General features: G+C 37.7%; 1 protein-coding gene across 7 annotated transcripts in view; it reads left to right on the top strand.

The window, feature by feature from the left end:
* LPAR1 (lysophosphatidic acid receptor 1) overlaps window positions 1-14,880 on the top strand; it is a 140,067-nt gene that overhangs the window by 61,828 nt on the left and 63,359 nt on the right. For 6 of the 7 annotated variants that reach the window (XM_079112622.1, XM_079112624.1, XM_079112621.1 and 3 more), the window contains one exon: window positions 10,059-10,217. In XM_079112622.1, coding sequence (XP_078968748.1) covers window positions 10,173-10,217 — 45 coding nt within the window. In that variant the 5' untranslated portion in view covers window positions 10,059-10,172. Of the gene's footprint in view, window positions 1-10,058; window positions 10,218-10,243; window positions 10,505-14,880 lie in introns of those variants that run through there. The other variant, XM_079112625.1, reaches the window with a different exon arrangement.

Genomic DNA, 14,880 nt, shown 5'->3' with positions numbered 1-14,880 from the left:
ACTTCTCTTTCTGAAGATTCATCACTTATGTATAAAAATGCTTTGGATTTATGAGCATTAATTTTATATCCTGCTACTTTACTGAATTCACTTATGAGTTGTAAAAGTTTTCTGGTTCCTCTAAATATATAATCATGTCATCAGCAAATAGGGATAGTTTGAGTTTTTCTTTTCCTATTTGTATCCCTTTAATTTCCTTGGTCTGTCTAATTGCTCTGGCTAGACTTTCAAGGACAGTGTTGAATAGAAGTGGTGAAAGAGGACATCCCTGCCTTGTTCCAATTTTTAGGGGGAATGCTTTTAGTTTTTCACCATTTCGAATGATATTGGCCATGGGCTTAGCATAGATGGCCTTTACAATGTTAAGGAATGTTCCCACTATCCCTATTTTTTTCCAGTGTTTTGAGCATGAAGGGATGCTGTATTTTATCGAATGCTTTTTCTGCATCTATCGAAATAATCATGTGATTCTTGACTTTAAGTCTATTGATATGGTGAATTACATTTATCGATTTCCGGATATTGAACCAACCTTGCATCCCTGGGATAAAACCCACTTGATCGTGGTGCACTATCTTTGTAATATATTTTTGTATGTGATTTGCTAAGATTTTGTTGAGAATTTTTGCATCAATGTTCATTAAGGATATTGGTCTGAAATTTTCTTTCCTCGCTGTGTCTCTGTCTGGTTTAGGTATCAGGGTGATATTGGCTTCATAGAATGAGCTTGGGAGGGTTCCCTCCTCTTCTGTTTCATGGAATACTTTGAGAAGTATTGGAATGAGCTCTTCTTTAAAGGTTTTGTAGAACTTGGCTGAGAACCCATCTGGTCCTGGACTTTTCTTAGTTGGTAGGCTTTTGATGACTTCTTGTATTTCATTACTTGAAATGATCTATTTAAATTGTGTATGTCCTCCTCGTTCAGTTTAGGCAATTCATATGTCTGTAGAAACCTGTTGATGTCTTAGAGATTTTCTATATTGTTGGAGTATAGATTTTCAAAATGGCTTCTAATTATGTTTTGTATTTCACTCGTGTCTGTTGTGATATTTCGTTGTTCATTCCAAATTTTAGTAATTTGAGTTTTCTCTCTCCTTCTCTTCGTTAGTGTGGCTAAGGGTTTATCAATTTTGTTTATCTTTTCAAAGAATCAACTATTTATTTTGTCAATTTTTTCGATTATTTCTTTTGTTTCAATTTCTTTGATTTCGGCTCTGATTTTAACTATTTCCTGTCTAGTACTACTTTTGGTGTTGGTCTATTGTTCTTTTTCTAGGGCTTTGAGTCGTAGTGTTAGGTCATTTATTTGTTGATTTTTTTTTTTTGTTCTTTTATTGAATGTGCTCCATGAAATAAATTTTCCTCTAAGTACTGCTTTCATAGTGTCCCAGAGATTTTGATACGATGTGTCTTTGTTTTCATTTACCTCTAAGAATTTTTTAATTTCCTTCCTGATATCTTCTGTTATCCATTCATCATACTATAGTGTATTATTTAATCTCCAGGTGTTGGAGTAGTTTCTGTTTTTTACTCTGTCATTTATTTCTAATTTCAATCCATTATGATCTGATAGAATACAAGGTATTAAATCTGTCTTCTTGTATTTGCTAACAGTAGCTTTGTGGCATAATATATGGTCTATTTTAGAGAAGGATCCATGTGCTGCTGAGAAGAAAGTGTATTTGCTCTTTGTTGGTATATTCTATAAATGTCCGTTAAGTCTAAATTATTGATTGTGTTTTTGACATGTATGGTTTCTTTGTTAAATTTTTGTTTGGAGGATCTGTCCAGTGGTGAGAGAGGTGTGTTAAAATCACCTAGTATTATTGTGTTGTGGTCTATTTGATTTCTGGAATTGAGAAGGATTTGTTTGACGTATATGGATGAGCCACTATTTGGGGCATAGATATTTATGATTGTTATGTCTTACTGATTGATGCTTCCCTTAAGCAGTATGAAATGTCCTTCTTTATCCCTTCTAACTAAATTTGGCTTGAAGTCCACATTATTTGATATGACAATGGATACTCTGGCTTTTTTGCTGTGTTCATATGCATGGTATGTTTTTCCCCATCCTTTCACCTTCAGTCTGTAGATATCTGTTTCTATGAGATGAGTCTCTTGCAGGCAGCAATTGTTGGATCCTTCTTTTTAATCGAATCTGCCAGGCTATGTCTTTTGATTGATGAGTTCAGGCCATTTACATTCAGGGTTATTATTAAGATATGATTTGTGTTCCCGATCATTTGGCTCATTTTTTTTTTTTTTTTTTTTTTGACATGACTTGATTTCTCCTTTATTTGGTTGTTCCTTTAGGGTAGCTCCTCCCTTTGCTGATTTACATCATTGTTTTTCATCTCTTCCTCATGGAATATTTTGCTGAGAATGTTCTGTAATACCGGCTTTCTTTCTGTAAATTCTTTTTAGCTTTTGTTTATCATGGAAGGATTTTATTTCGTCGTCAAATCTGAAGGTAAGTTTTGCTGGGTGTAAGATTCTTGGTTGGCATCCATTTTCTTTCAGAGCTTGAAAAATGTTGTTCCAGGCCCTTCTAGCTTTTAGGGTTTGGATTGAAAAATCTGCTGATATTCTTATTGGTTTCCCCCCAAATGTAATTTGATTCTTTTCTCTCGCAGCCTTTAAAATTCTGTCTTTATTTTGTATGTTAGGTATTTTCATTAATATGTGCCTTGGTGTGGGTCTATTGTAATTTTGTGTATTTTGAATCATATGAGCCTCTTGTACTTGATTTTCCATTTCATTCTTCAGATTTGGGAAATTTTCTGATATTATTTCATTGAATAGATTGTTCATTCCTTTGGTTTGTTTCTCTAAGCCTTCCTCAATCCTGATAATTCTTAAATTTGGCCTTTTCATGATATCCCATAATTCTTGTAGATTCCGTTCATGATTTCTTACCATCTTCTCTGTTTGGTCAACTTTGTTTTCAAGATTAAATATTTTGTCTTTGATATCTGAGGTTCTGTCTTTCAGGTGTTCTAACCTATTGGTTATGCTTTGTATGGAATTTTTAATTTGGTTTGTTTCCTTCATTTCAAGGATTTCTGGTTTTTTTTTTTTCAATATCTCTAATTCTTTATTGAAATGATCTTTTTCTTTCTGTATTCGCTCTTCTAACTGTGGATTGGTGTGATCATTCAATGCCTGCATTTGCCCTTTCATCTCATCCTTCAATGCCTGCATTTGCTCTTTCATCTCCTCGTTTGCTTCCCTGATTGTTAATTACGTACATTCTGAACTCCCTTTCTGACATGTCTTCTGCCATGCTGTCATTGGATTTTATTGCTATACCATCTAGGTTTGTTTGGGACGTTTTCTTCCCTTGTTTTCTCATATTGTTCAGGTATCTACCCCTCTAATAGTGAAACTCTGGAATATTGCAGACTTTGTCTATTGACTAATAGTGTCTCTGTAGATTTCCAATAACTCACCTGTTAGCCTTCAGTAGCCTGAAGTCTTGGAGGAACTTGATAATGCGGTGCTCCACTAGGAAGCTGGCATTGTAGGGGTGGTGGCCTTCAGGTGGGGTATATTCTCTGATGGCTCTGAGTTGGTCCCGAGTCTCTCAATACCTCCTCTTCTTGGCTCCTGGATCTTGTCAAAGGTCCTCTAGCCTCCTGTAGGTGTCTGAGGAAGGGAGTTGCCTTTCCAATGATGATGGCCACGCCCTCAGGAGTAATTCAAAATGCCTGCACCAGTCTATAAAGAGGCCCCTGTCTAACTCCGTGATGGCGATAACCCTACGTGTGGTGGTTGGGCGGTCTCTGTGACTGCAACCAACCAATGATGGCACCAATCTAGGTGCAGGGCTCAGGCGGAGTCGCTGGATTATGACGTCTGTCCTTGGCCTGCCAGCTGGGCAGGTTAGCTGCCCACTGCTTACCTCCGTGATATAGGCAGCCTGGCTCCCCCGCCAGTTTGCTCCGCGACTGCGACCAACCACTATTTTTAAATATTTGCTTAGTTTTTTTCTGTACTTATTTCTCATTAAATCCCAAAATTGTAGAAATCTGCTCTCAGTAGATCCAGATGGACAGTTAATCTGTCAGGGTTACCTTTTTTTTTTTTTATTGTAAGCAAATGGGATACATTTTGATTCTCTGTACATGGAGTAAAGGCATACCATTCATGTAATCATAAATTTACACAGGGCAATGTTGTTTGATTCATTCTGCCATTTTTTCCCCCTTCTCCCCCACCCCACTCACCCCTCTTTTCCCTCTATACAGTTCTTCCTTCCTCCATTCTTGCCCCCCTCCCTAACCCTAAACCTAAACCTAACCCTAAATCTCCTTACCTGTCAGCCAGGGATCGCCCTTCACATATGCCAGGAATTCCCTTTGCTTTTGTCCTGTGTTGGACTCCTGTGCCTGCCTTTCCTTATCATCCTCCAATAGAATTCCAGGTTATAAATTACTTTCTTCATCATCGCTCCATTATGTTTGAGTTTCCAGGGTTGCTATTGAGAAGTCCAAAAGTATTCTGATTTCAAATCATTTGTTATCTCACAGGATTTTTTGAAACCTTCAGAGTTAAAAAGTAAAAAAACTCAGTGATGGAGGATGTGCTAGGTGGCAGGTGGAAACTCAGTAGACCCTAATACTCTGCAAACATGACCTTCCATTTTAGAAAACATTTGAGGTATTTGATGTTGTTTTCCCTCCATTTCTTTTTCTCTTTCATTCTGAAATTTCTTCTATTTGACTCTTAGATGGTCTGGACTAGTCGTTTTCCTTCACTTTGTTTTTTGTTTTACACTTTGGGCACCCATTCATATTCCAATCCTTCTAAATTTTGAATCACTGTTTTTTAAGCTTGATGTTTTTGTTTCAGTGAGTGTGGTATCTTTTTCTTGATGCTATTGAGTATTTTTATTTGCTCAGATTCCAGAGAGACAATCTTCTCTTACACCTTAGATGATGTAAGTCTGGTGTCAGATGCTATTTTGATAAGCAAATCATGTTGTGGTTCTGACTTGCTTTTATCTCATTTTGTTGATTCTCCAGGTGTGGGGGTTAGAGGTTTTTTTCTACTTGGTTTCTGCCAGACTGTTGAGTATTCTGCAGAATGATACAGAAATTTCAAGTCTGAAAAATTCCCATTTGATTTAAATTGTGTATCGGTGTAACAGTTTTCTAACACAGGGATAAATTTACCCTTTCCCAGCGCCAGCAATGATGTTTCCTTTCTCCCTTTAGTACTTTTTGCTCATATAGTCTATTTGTTTTAGAGTCTATAAAATCTTTGCCCATGTAGCTTTTCCCCATCTGGAAGCTTTGTGTTGTCTTCTGCTCCACTTGTTTTATTTTCTGCCTTATCAACCACCTTCATTCAAGCCCATAACTCAGATCTCTTTTTTTTTTCTCTTTTTGGTTAATGCATACTCTTTTCTGATCTTGCATCTCTTTTCATGACCACCTGTGCTGTGTTTGAAGATGCTGCTATGTCCTCAGTAATTTTTAGAACATGGGCTAGAAGTTTTCTGAAGTTTTCCCTTTTAAGTAGTACACTTATTTCTCAAGTAAATATTTATTGTGAGTCGAGAGTCTTCTGTCATTTTGTCCTATAATTATATGTCTTATTGGCCTGGTAAATTTGTGTTTTTCTCTGTTGCTTATCCTTGGAGACCAAATCTTATGCATATGCAGTAACAGGTATTGCCCTGTGTTTTTTTCAAACACTTCTATGAGTCATTGCTTGACAGAAGTCCAGAAGAAGGAAAAGGTTAAGTTTGTAGTAGTTTAATTTACCAACTAGAAATTCATCTTCCTGTGAGGCCTGGGAGGAAGCCAGTATTGGCTCCGTAAGTAATCAAATGGAAGTTTGCCTCAAACCAAAGACTTTCTCTTAGGTATTTGGTGTGGCACTAAGTAATTAGCAAGGGCATTGTCACTTGGCGTGGCTGCCATTCTCAGAAGCCAGCTAGTAACATTCCTTTCTCACATGTTTTCTGGGGCAGTCTTCAGGGCCCTATGTAAATCAGGAGTGAAGGAAGCCAGAGTACTCACTGGGCTGGCTTCTGCAGCCAGGAACACTTTTTAAAGAGGTAGTGCATTTTACATGTTCCCCACCTCTGCCCTGGCTTAGTCCCCTCCAGCCCTCTTTCCTCTGAACTGAGGGCATCCTTCCAGGCCTGTTGGGTTCTCATTTGCTTATTTTCTGTACATGCAGATCCAGTTTCATATGAAGGGGGAAAGGTGCCTTGTCCTTTTGTTGACTTCCCCTGATGATTCTTTCCAGTACATAATTTTGGAGATTTAAGCAATAATCAATCAATCTAGGGTAGTTTCCATGACTGATTTAGATGTTTCCTATTTTCATGTCCAGATGAGCATTTCTCTGGTAATCTGGCACAGAGGATTAATTATTTATGTAGTTTTCTTATTTAGAAATTTTTTTTCTGAAATTATTCCTGTCATTTTGTGTAATCCTTACTAATTCATTTCATTTGCATATATTTTCCATTTTTTTAAATGATAGCCTAGATATGACATTACACTATGCTTTCTATATCAGAAATAGTTTTTGTGTCATTACTTAGTGCTTATGTTCTTAACCCTTTCTTTTTCTGGTAATTTTCATGGTAAAATAAATGTAACATAAAACTTACCATTTTTTAACTGTACATTTTTAAGTGTACAGTTCAGTAGTAATTAAGTACATTCACATTGTTATACAAACATCACTGCTCTCCATCTCACTTTTTTATCAACTCAAATTGAAACTCTACAATGAAACACTAATGCCACATTCCTCCTTCCTCCCAGTCCCTGGTACCTCTATTCTATGTTCTAGCTCTGTGATATTTTATGTTTGTATTTTATGCATATGATTTAAATTATAGGAATAATTCATATTGCATATTGCATAATCAGTGACTATAGGAATGAATAATCCAGTAAAGAGATGACAAAAAAGTGAAAGTGAGTGGTATTAGAGGTAGTCTATAGTTTTGAGAAGAGTTATTTAGATCAGAAGAAATGCCTAATGGAAAGTGGAGACAACTAGGGAAGGAAAGAAGGGACAAAAATAATGACCCAAGGGTAGCTGGAGAAACTGATGTCAGTGGGGAAAACTCAAACTGCTTTGTGGTTTTCAGTAGCTGGAATACAGCTTAGGAACTCATGCAAAGGAAATGTAGTCAGGTTGATAGCAGGTTGGAAGAAAGCTGGGACAGGTATTCAAGTACTTGGAAGAGTTCCAAGAAGGGTGTATTTCTTTAAAAGTTCTTGGGCAACTCCATAGTTGACCACAGGATTCTGGTAAGGCAGGGGCTAGTATGTCAAAGAGAACAGCTTCCCCTGCTAGATAGTGAATGGCATTATTACTTAGACATTTCTAGTTCTTTCATGATTTATGCATTTTTGTGAATAAGTTTGTAAATAGATTTAATAGATATAATTTTAGGACATTATTCCCAAGAGACCGCTGGTTTATACCTTTAATGTTGCTTAGCCTTTGCTTTTGGCAGAGTCAAGTAATCATGCACTATTTTACAAAGGGTGCTTGTAATGTGCAAATGGGTTCAACAAAAGGCTTGAAACTAGATAGATCTCAAATACTTCATGGAAAATAATTTAATTTTATGTCTTACTTTCTTCCTAAAACCATGAAATGAAAATTTGATGAAACATAAATCAAAATAAGGGGCACAAAGTTTTATATAGTTGAGAGCAGCCCAGGGTTCTGTGTCACAGGGTCATTCTGCGGGCCACCTAACTTCCATCCTGGTTTCTTCAGGACCCTCTTTTTGCTTCAAGACATTCTGTGCACTTTTTCATCTCTTAATTCTCATTTACTTGGAGAGTTGGCCTAGCACAACCCTTCAAAGCCTCAGGTGTGTCCTCTGAAAGGAGCTAACAGTCTCTACCTTGGACTCTATATACTGCGACTGTTCCCAGAGCTCAGTGTCCAGTGGGCTCTCACCAAACCCCAGTCTCCTCTCTCTCGTTGATTGTCAGCAATGATGCCGTAGAACAAAGTGTTTTAGCGGGTGATATCCTTTCCTTATTATAGACCAGGTGTCTGGCTCGCCCTTTGGATACTATACATATCTCTATACTGTGAATATTGAAAATACTAAGTATCTTCAGGTTATGTTGCTTAGTGACTTAGTTTGGCTAAAATGAATTGTAACTGAGTGTACGGTATGATTAAGAGTGGAATCTTATTTCCATTTTTTTGGGGGGGTGGTTATCATGCTATTTATGGTCCATTTGTTCATCTCAGAGTAAAGCAAGATAATCTGAGGTATACATACATAAGGAGAAAGGAGAAATAAAACAGGGGTTGGCACAAATTGATTCTATGAATATGTTCAGTGTAAAGCAGTGCATGATGGATTCTTATAATTCCCTTGGGATAGACTTATCACTCTGGAAGCCCTCATGAATAAAGAAAGGCATTCCTGTATATGCACCCTGTTTCCTGGACTGTCCATTTAAATTTACAGTCTGATACACAACTGGTCTTTTATTTCCTCTAAAAAGGAAGACTAAGGATGTCAGTATTATCTCAGAGCTACTATGGAATTCAGTATTGATTGTCTTGCTAAGATAGCTTGTAAGATAGCTTGAGGAATTTATAATTTACTTGTTAATAAAAATAATGACTCTAACAGAAGTGAATAGGAAGGTTCCACAATTCCAAACAATTATAACCTAAAGTGATCGAAACTATAAGATGAAGGATTAATACATGAAGACAGAATAAAATAAAAATTTAGAGTTCATAGAAATTGCTGTGAAACCTAGGTCATTTCTTACAAAAGCAGCTCTTCTGAGCTCGTGACTTGTTCAGGCATCATTTAGCCAATCTAGAGTAACACAGGAAGATTTGGGGTCAAAGGACTGATTAACTAACTTCACTGTTCCTTCTACAGAAGACTTGGGTCTTATCATCTCTGTTTTATTTTTACTATTATGTATCATTCTCTAAGAGTTTAATAGTATTTTAGGCATCACCTTGCATGTTGGTGGAACTGTATATGTATAGCAGGGTCTGACTAGGTCTTTTTCATTATGTCCCTCATTTCCTGTAGATGTTCCATAAATGTCTTTGGAGTGCAAAAAAAGGAGATTGCTGGATGGGATGAAAACCACCTAAAAATGAAAAAAAATTTTTAAAGCGAAAGGATTTTCTTAATTTCTTAAAATGAAAAAAAAAAAATCCCCTTCTGGACTAAATTGCAACATTGAAACTATCATATCAGTGTTTTGTTAGAACTGGGGCCATGCTCTCCTGCTGGGACTTAGCATCTTTCTGAGTTTTCTTAGTGAACATATTAATGAGAGAACATTTGGCTGTATTTTGTGCATATTTCACATCTTCTCCTTGAGTATGTTAGAAAGTCTGTAGGATTGTTCTACCTCATGCAGATGGAGGTCTAATCATAGTACTGTTTACTCTGTGATCTACTCCTGTGACACTGGGGTGTCTTGCTTGTCTTAAGTCTTGGACATTTTGACCAAGTTCTTTGAGGAAACATAAACATGGATTCTATTCACTTTCTATGTTTCATACCAGCATGGAAATTGGGGTTGTTTTTGCTCTAATTCTGGTTCTTCCATGAACTAAAATGTCCATTCTCTTCTCTGAGCTTCAATTTTTTTCCATCTGTAAATGGGTAGGGTTGAACTGGGTGATTTCTAACCACTTGATGGTTTAGTTCTCTTTACCCTTTGTTTATAAACCATCAGCTCTCAAATGTAGATCATTTTTTTTTTCTTTATAGTTATTGTTTAATGACAGGTTGGCTTCTTCCCTTCCTCATCTCTCCAGCTTGAAACTACCTCCCCAGAATGTCTACTTGGCAGAAGAGTTGAATTTAAACTTATGAAAATATATCCACTTACATCACTGGGGCAAATTATACAAGAAATCATGACTTTTAGATGTTAGGGTTTTCCTACTGGGTTCCTGTTTTCATTGTGCTATTTGGCACTTGGTGTAGGGATTTTACTTCCTGTAGACAGTGGTACTTCACTCTCTTGCACCATCCTCTTGCACTAACTGTGGCTTTTACTGTTATTTTCCAGGTTCACAGTTTCTTCTAGTATGACCCTGATCTGATCAGTGACCACAAAAATTGGCTCCTGTGTTTGGCATTGTAGTGCTGGGGTCTAATCACTACCCACCACTGCAGAGCTATCATGGCTGCTGCCTCTACTTCCACCCCTCTGATTTCACAGTCCCAGGTAAGTGATTCACACTAGCAGAGACATGGGCTAATCATAGTTTTCATGAATATTTAAATTGAGTTTCAGAAGGATGTTTGACTGTAGGGATTGTGTGCATCTCTTATGATTTGGTGGGTGCTTAGATAATGGTTCTTTTGTGAGTGAGGTGCCATTTAGTTCAGGAAGCAGCTGGAACAATGAACAAGTGATGTTAGTGAGCTGGCCTCTGTTTTCAGGGGACCTCGGTTTTCAGTGCTTAGGATGTCTGTCTGTTACTCTAGGCGTCAGACTCCAGATCAAGACAAGTGAGTAGTAAATTCTGCTTCCCTTTCTCGTTTATATTTTTGGGGTGGGATGGGGTCGGGGGATACTAATGAAATAACTCAGAATGGATCAAGTTTTGCAATGCTGCCTTGTTGTCTTCCTCCTAGAACTATTTATTTTGCCTTGACTTATTGTAGGAACTTAGAAATAAAATGTAGTTCTTGAGACTTCTGGACGGTCGTCAAGGTAATTTTCCTGTCCACTGAAGAACAGTGCAGCGGTACCGCAGGAACATTGTCTTTGGATTATTTTATAACCTGCTCTGTCTGAGTAGTCACTGGACTCGTTCAGGCTCGGCAGCAGTGCGGTTCAACAGGAAAATCGACTTGGAGTTAGCAAGCCTCAGTTTACATCCCTGGACCTTGGATTGCTGGGTGAAAGGCCTGAGCTGTGCCAGCCTTTCTTAGCTTCATGTTCCTCTCATGTAACTGTACTTTACATAGTGGTTAGATTAAATGGTAAAATACATGGAGGGCACACGGAAGTTCTTCCTTTTAGCTCACTCTTCAGAGTGTGGCATCTCATTTATGGCAATCATTTTTAGGCCAAGGTTAGAGAAAATAAGGAAAGAACCATGTGGATTGAAATTCGAATCTTGATGATACACACTTTTATTTCTGTATGTTTTTGGAGACTATTGAATTTCATGAGTGTTTCTAGTAAGGGTGTCTATCCTTTTTAAAGAAAAGAGCAAAGAGAGGGAGAAAGGAGAAAGGGACCTTTTTACTTCATTTACTTTAAATGCTTTCCCCCCCAAAAAAAACCTGGAATTTTATCATGTGGCTCAAGTCCTTACTGATCTTCATAGCTTTTAATACACTTTTCTAGGATGTTTAGTGTTACCTTCATCATGTGCCTTTCTCTTTCTGATAAATGGATCATTGTCCTTTCAAGATCCATTTACCTGGCATGTTTGGTTTTCTTTACCCTTGGTAGTTTTTTGTGCCTGAGAGTCTTGGAGAATAGCTAGAGAGATTTAATGCTTATTACCCAAGGTCACCATTTCAAAGTCCAGTGCAGCTGTTCCCAGGTAATGACTGTTCTTGGTCTTCTGTGAAGTGACTTAGGTATTTTAGCACACAAGTGCCCCTGCCATTTGTCAGCATTTCCAACAGCATCAACCTATCTCCACACCTTTCCTGTTACACAAACTACTGTCAGCTGATGAGTAATATAAATACTTTCAAATGACTTATTTAACTAGAATGTTTAACACCACCCAGGGTAGAAAGAGGCCATATTTAATATAAACACGTGAGGAAATGTGTACTCATAAAGCCACTTGGGGGTGGAGGGTGGTAATTTGATAATAGATATAAAAACTATATACCTTTGTATATTCCCTATAAAAACTCTGTCATGTGAGATCAAGCAGAATGCATAAAGATATTCATTGAAGCATTGGTTAAAAACCAAGAAGCATAAAACTTTCTGAATATTCAATAGTGAAAGGACTTAATAAATTCAGGTATGTGAATATGATTGAAATATCATGTTCCAGTTAAAAAATGAGGCTATCAACACAGCTATATTGCCCTGTGGAATCTTATGGGGTGGTGGTTGGGGGAGATGCAGAATAATTCTTATAGGAAGATAACATTAAAACTGTAAAATGAGACCATGTGTTTTTAGGGATAGACATATGGTACATAAATGGAAATGCAAAGTGAAAAGTTCACATACATTTCCAATAAAATGATATTGCTACCAAGAGGGCCAAATTTGGATCTTGGGAGATGAAATATCCCTCCAAAGCTTAATCTTACCCAGAAAAATTCTCTTTAGTATTTAATTTCTCATTAGAGAGAATTTAAATTTAATTAAATTTTCTCCTTGAGGGTCACTAATGAAAAGAAAAAAAAGTCAAGGAACACTGGCTTCTTGAAGGGTGCAAATGGCCCCCTAGTCACACTGCCTGGGTTAAAATCCTGGCTCCAGCGCTTTACTGATTGAGTCTGAGGGGATGGTGCTCGCCTCTTCAAGTTGCCTCCATTTCCTCACGTACAAAATGAGCAGAGCAGTAATGGAGTCAGCCTCATGGAGTTGTTTTAAAGATGATCTCAGAAAACATGTATAAAACTTAAATTAGTGTCTGGCACTTACTGCCCATGCATATTTGCAAGTGTTCCTGTTTAGCAAGCACTACAGCAGGCCTGGGGATACAAGAGCAGATAAGATAATTAAGGCTTTTGTCCTGTTGGAGTTTAGAAACATAGTAGAAGATACACAGATTAAGGAACAAAAAATTACAACCCTGTGTCACAAATACTGAGACAGGAAGTATGGATATTTTAGGAGTAAAGCAGAACACCCAGAAAATAAGGACTCAGAGTATCAGGGAAAACTTGTTGAAGGAAGATTGGCAGACTGGGAACTAATGAAAGACTTTAAGATATTTTGGCAAGAGAAAGAAAGAGCAGGTGCCAATGTCCCAAGGTGAGAGAGGGCACAGTACTTAGATTTTGGTTCAGGGTCCTCACAGTATAGTGGGACTTGGGGTTGTAGACAGTGATGTCCCTAGAACCACCCTTGCCACCTCATAAAAGCCAATTGTTATGTTTTCAAGAATTTTGTGAGCCAGTTGACTTCATGCTGGTAGCTTGAAATGAGCTAGGGTAGAGTGTTTACAGAAACTGGCAAATGCCAAGCATCAGCATAGATGAGTTAGGTTGTAAAGTTGGAGATTTTGCAGGGCCTTGCAAGCCATGTTAAGGAATTTAATATTGATCTTAAAGAAGCTTGTGTAGTTTAGTGGTTACCCAGGCTTTGGAGTCTTAGACATGGGTTCAAGTTCTGACTTTTGACATTTCTACTGAACAAATTCTCTGTCAATGTCAGCCAGGGTCGTGAGTTTCATTATTGTTGTCATATTTGGGGAGCAATGGTAGCTTCTGATTGTTGTGGGACTAAGTCCATTAGGAAGGAGTCAGCAATAAGCTGGGGCATTAGGTCACAAAGAGAGGTGGCTTCAGGAGAGATGAAGGCCATTGGGTCACTCGTTCCAGGATCCCCTGGTTGTTTATGGGCCTGATTTTATGTTAGTCTTCTCATGGAATTTGTACAAATTGTAATCCATGTCTAGCTTACCCTTGCCTCCAAGCTTGTACTGATGTTTTCTTTCCCATTAGCAGTGTTTTCCAGGCTCAGAGAAAGTTAAAATTATTTAATTTCAGTATCTCCTTAGGCAGCAGGTAATGAGACGTTCATTCAGTCATCTTAGTCTGATATTGTCCGGCACATGCACTTATACACTCTTTTAGAGTGAATTCAGGGACCTGTGTAAAGATAAACTTACATTCAAGTGTGAAAGTTCTGAAAATTCTTTTCCAAGTTAAAAACAACAATTAAAAAAAAAAAAAAAAGCTTTTGGTTTGTTTGTTTCTCCATTCATTTGGTAACAAAGAACATTTTTCTAGTTAAGGCTGCCTAATATTAGACATAAACTAATTAATATGAACCAATAGCCTGTGATTGTTTCAAACAATAATATGGAAGAAAGCTTTCATTGTCACCCCTGCTGGGATTGCTATGCAGTTAGTGAAAGATAGGCCTTGTGCTTTGAAGTGGGACAAGTTTGTATTCTCTGCTTTACTGCTGCAAGCCGGATTTTGGTTTTCTCCTGCTGAGAGGGCACCTTACAAAAGTAGGTGAATCCCAGGGCGAAACTAGACTAGCAGCCTCAGGATGTTGCTGATTTATAGTTCTGCTATTCCAGACACTGATAAAGAGCTTCCTTATCCAAAGGAAACTCCAAGGATGTGTTTGCAGGCAGGAAACCTGTTCATTACTAGGTGAAATTAATGTGTTCATGTCTTGGGGTCATTGAGGGGGTGGGGATGGGATAGGGAACTGAAAAACTTAACTTGCCACTCTGGATAACCATTTTCTGTTTCTAGAACTTTGTTTATAAATGCATTTCTGTAATTGTGGCTGATCAGGTTGCTGTGGGTAGAATAAGTAGAATTTAGATTAGAAATTTTTTTTTAAAAATTTTGTTTTGGTGGTACTACTGGGATTATGCGTGTGTGCCACTTGCACCAGGCTGTTTTCATTTTAATGGAAGGGTCAATAGTTTAATATCTAAATGTGTAATTTGGCTTTGTTCAAACCCCAAACTGGTAACAGAGGACAGAAGAGGTATGTGAGAACAAGGTATTTGACTCCCACACCTGTGATTTTAGCAAGGAAGGAATCTGTTCCTTCAGTGTTTTATAAGGTGTTCATTCTGTCTTTCATGTGCTAAGGAACTGTTTGGTTTTTAGTCAAGGACACAAATATATTTTGATCCTTCCAGGAGATTTCTGGTAGCTTTCAGTTAAGGTATTCCTTTAATTCTTCTTCAGTGTTCCAATAAAAG

The sequence above is a fragment of the Sciurus vulgaris genome (assembly GCF_902686455.1).
Source record: "Sciurus vulgaris genome assembly, chromosome: 15".
Classification (NCBI taxonomy): domain Eukaryota; kingdom Metazoa; phylum Chordata; class Mammalia; order Rodentia; family Sciuridae; genus Sciurus; species Sciurus vulgaris.
Note: the sequence above shows the minus strand (reverse complement) of the source record. Positions and strands in the feature narration are given on the sequence as shown.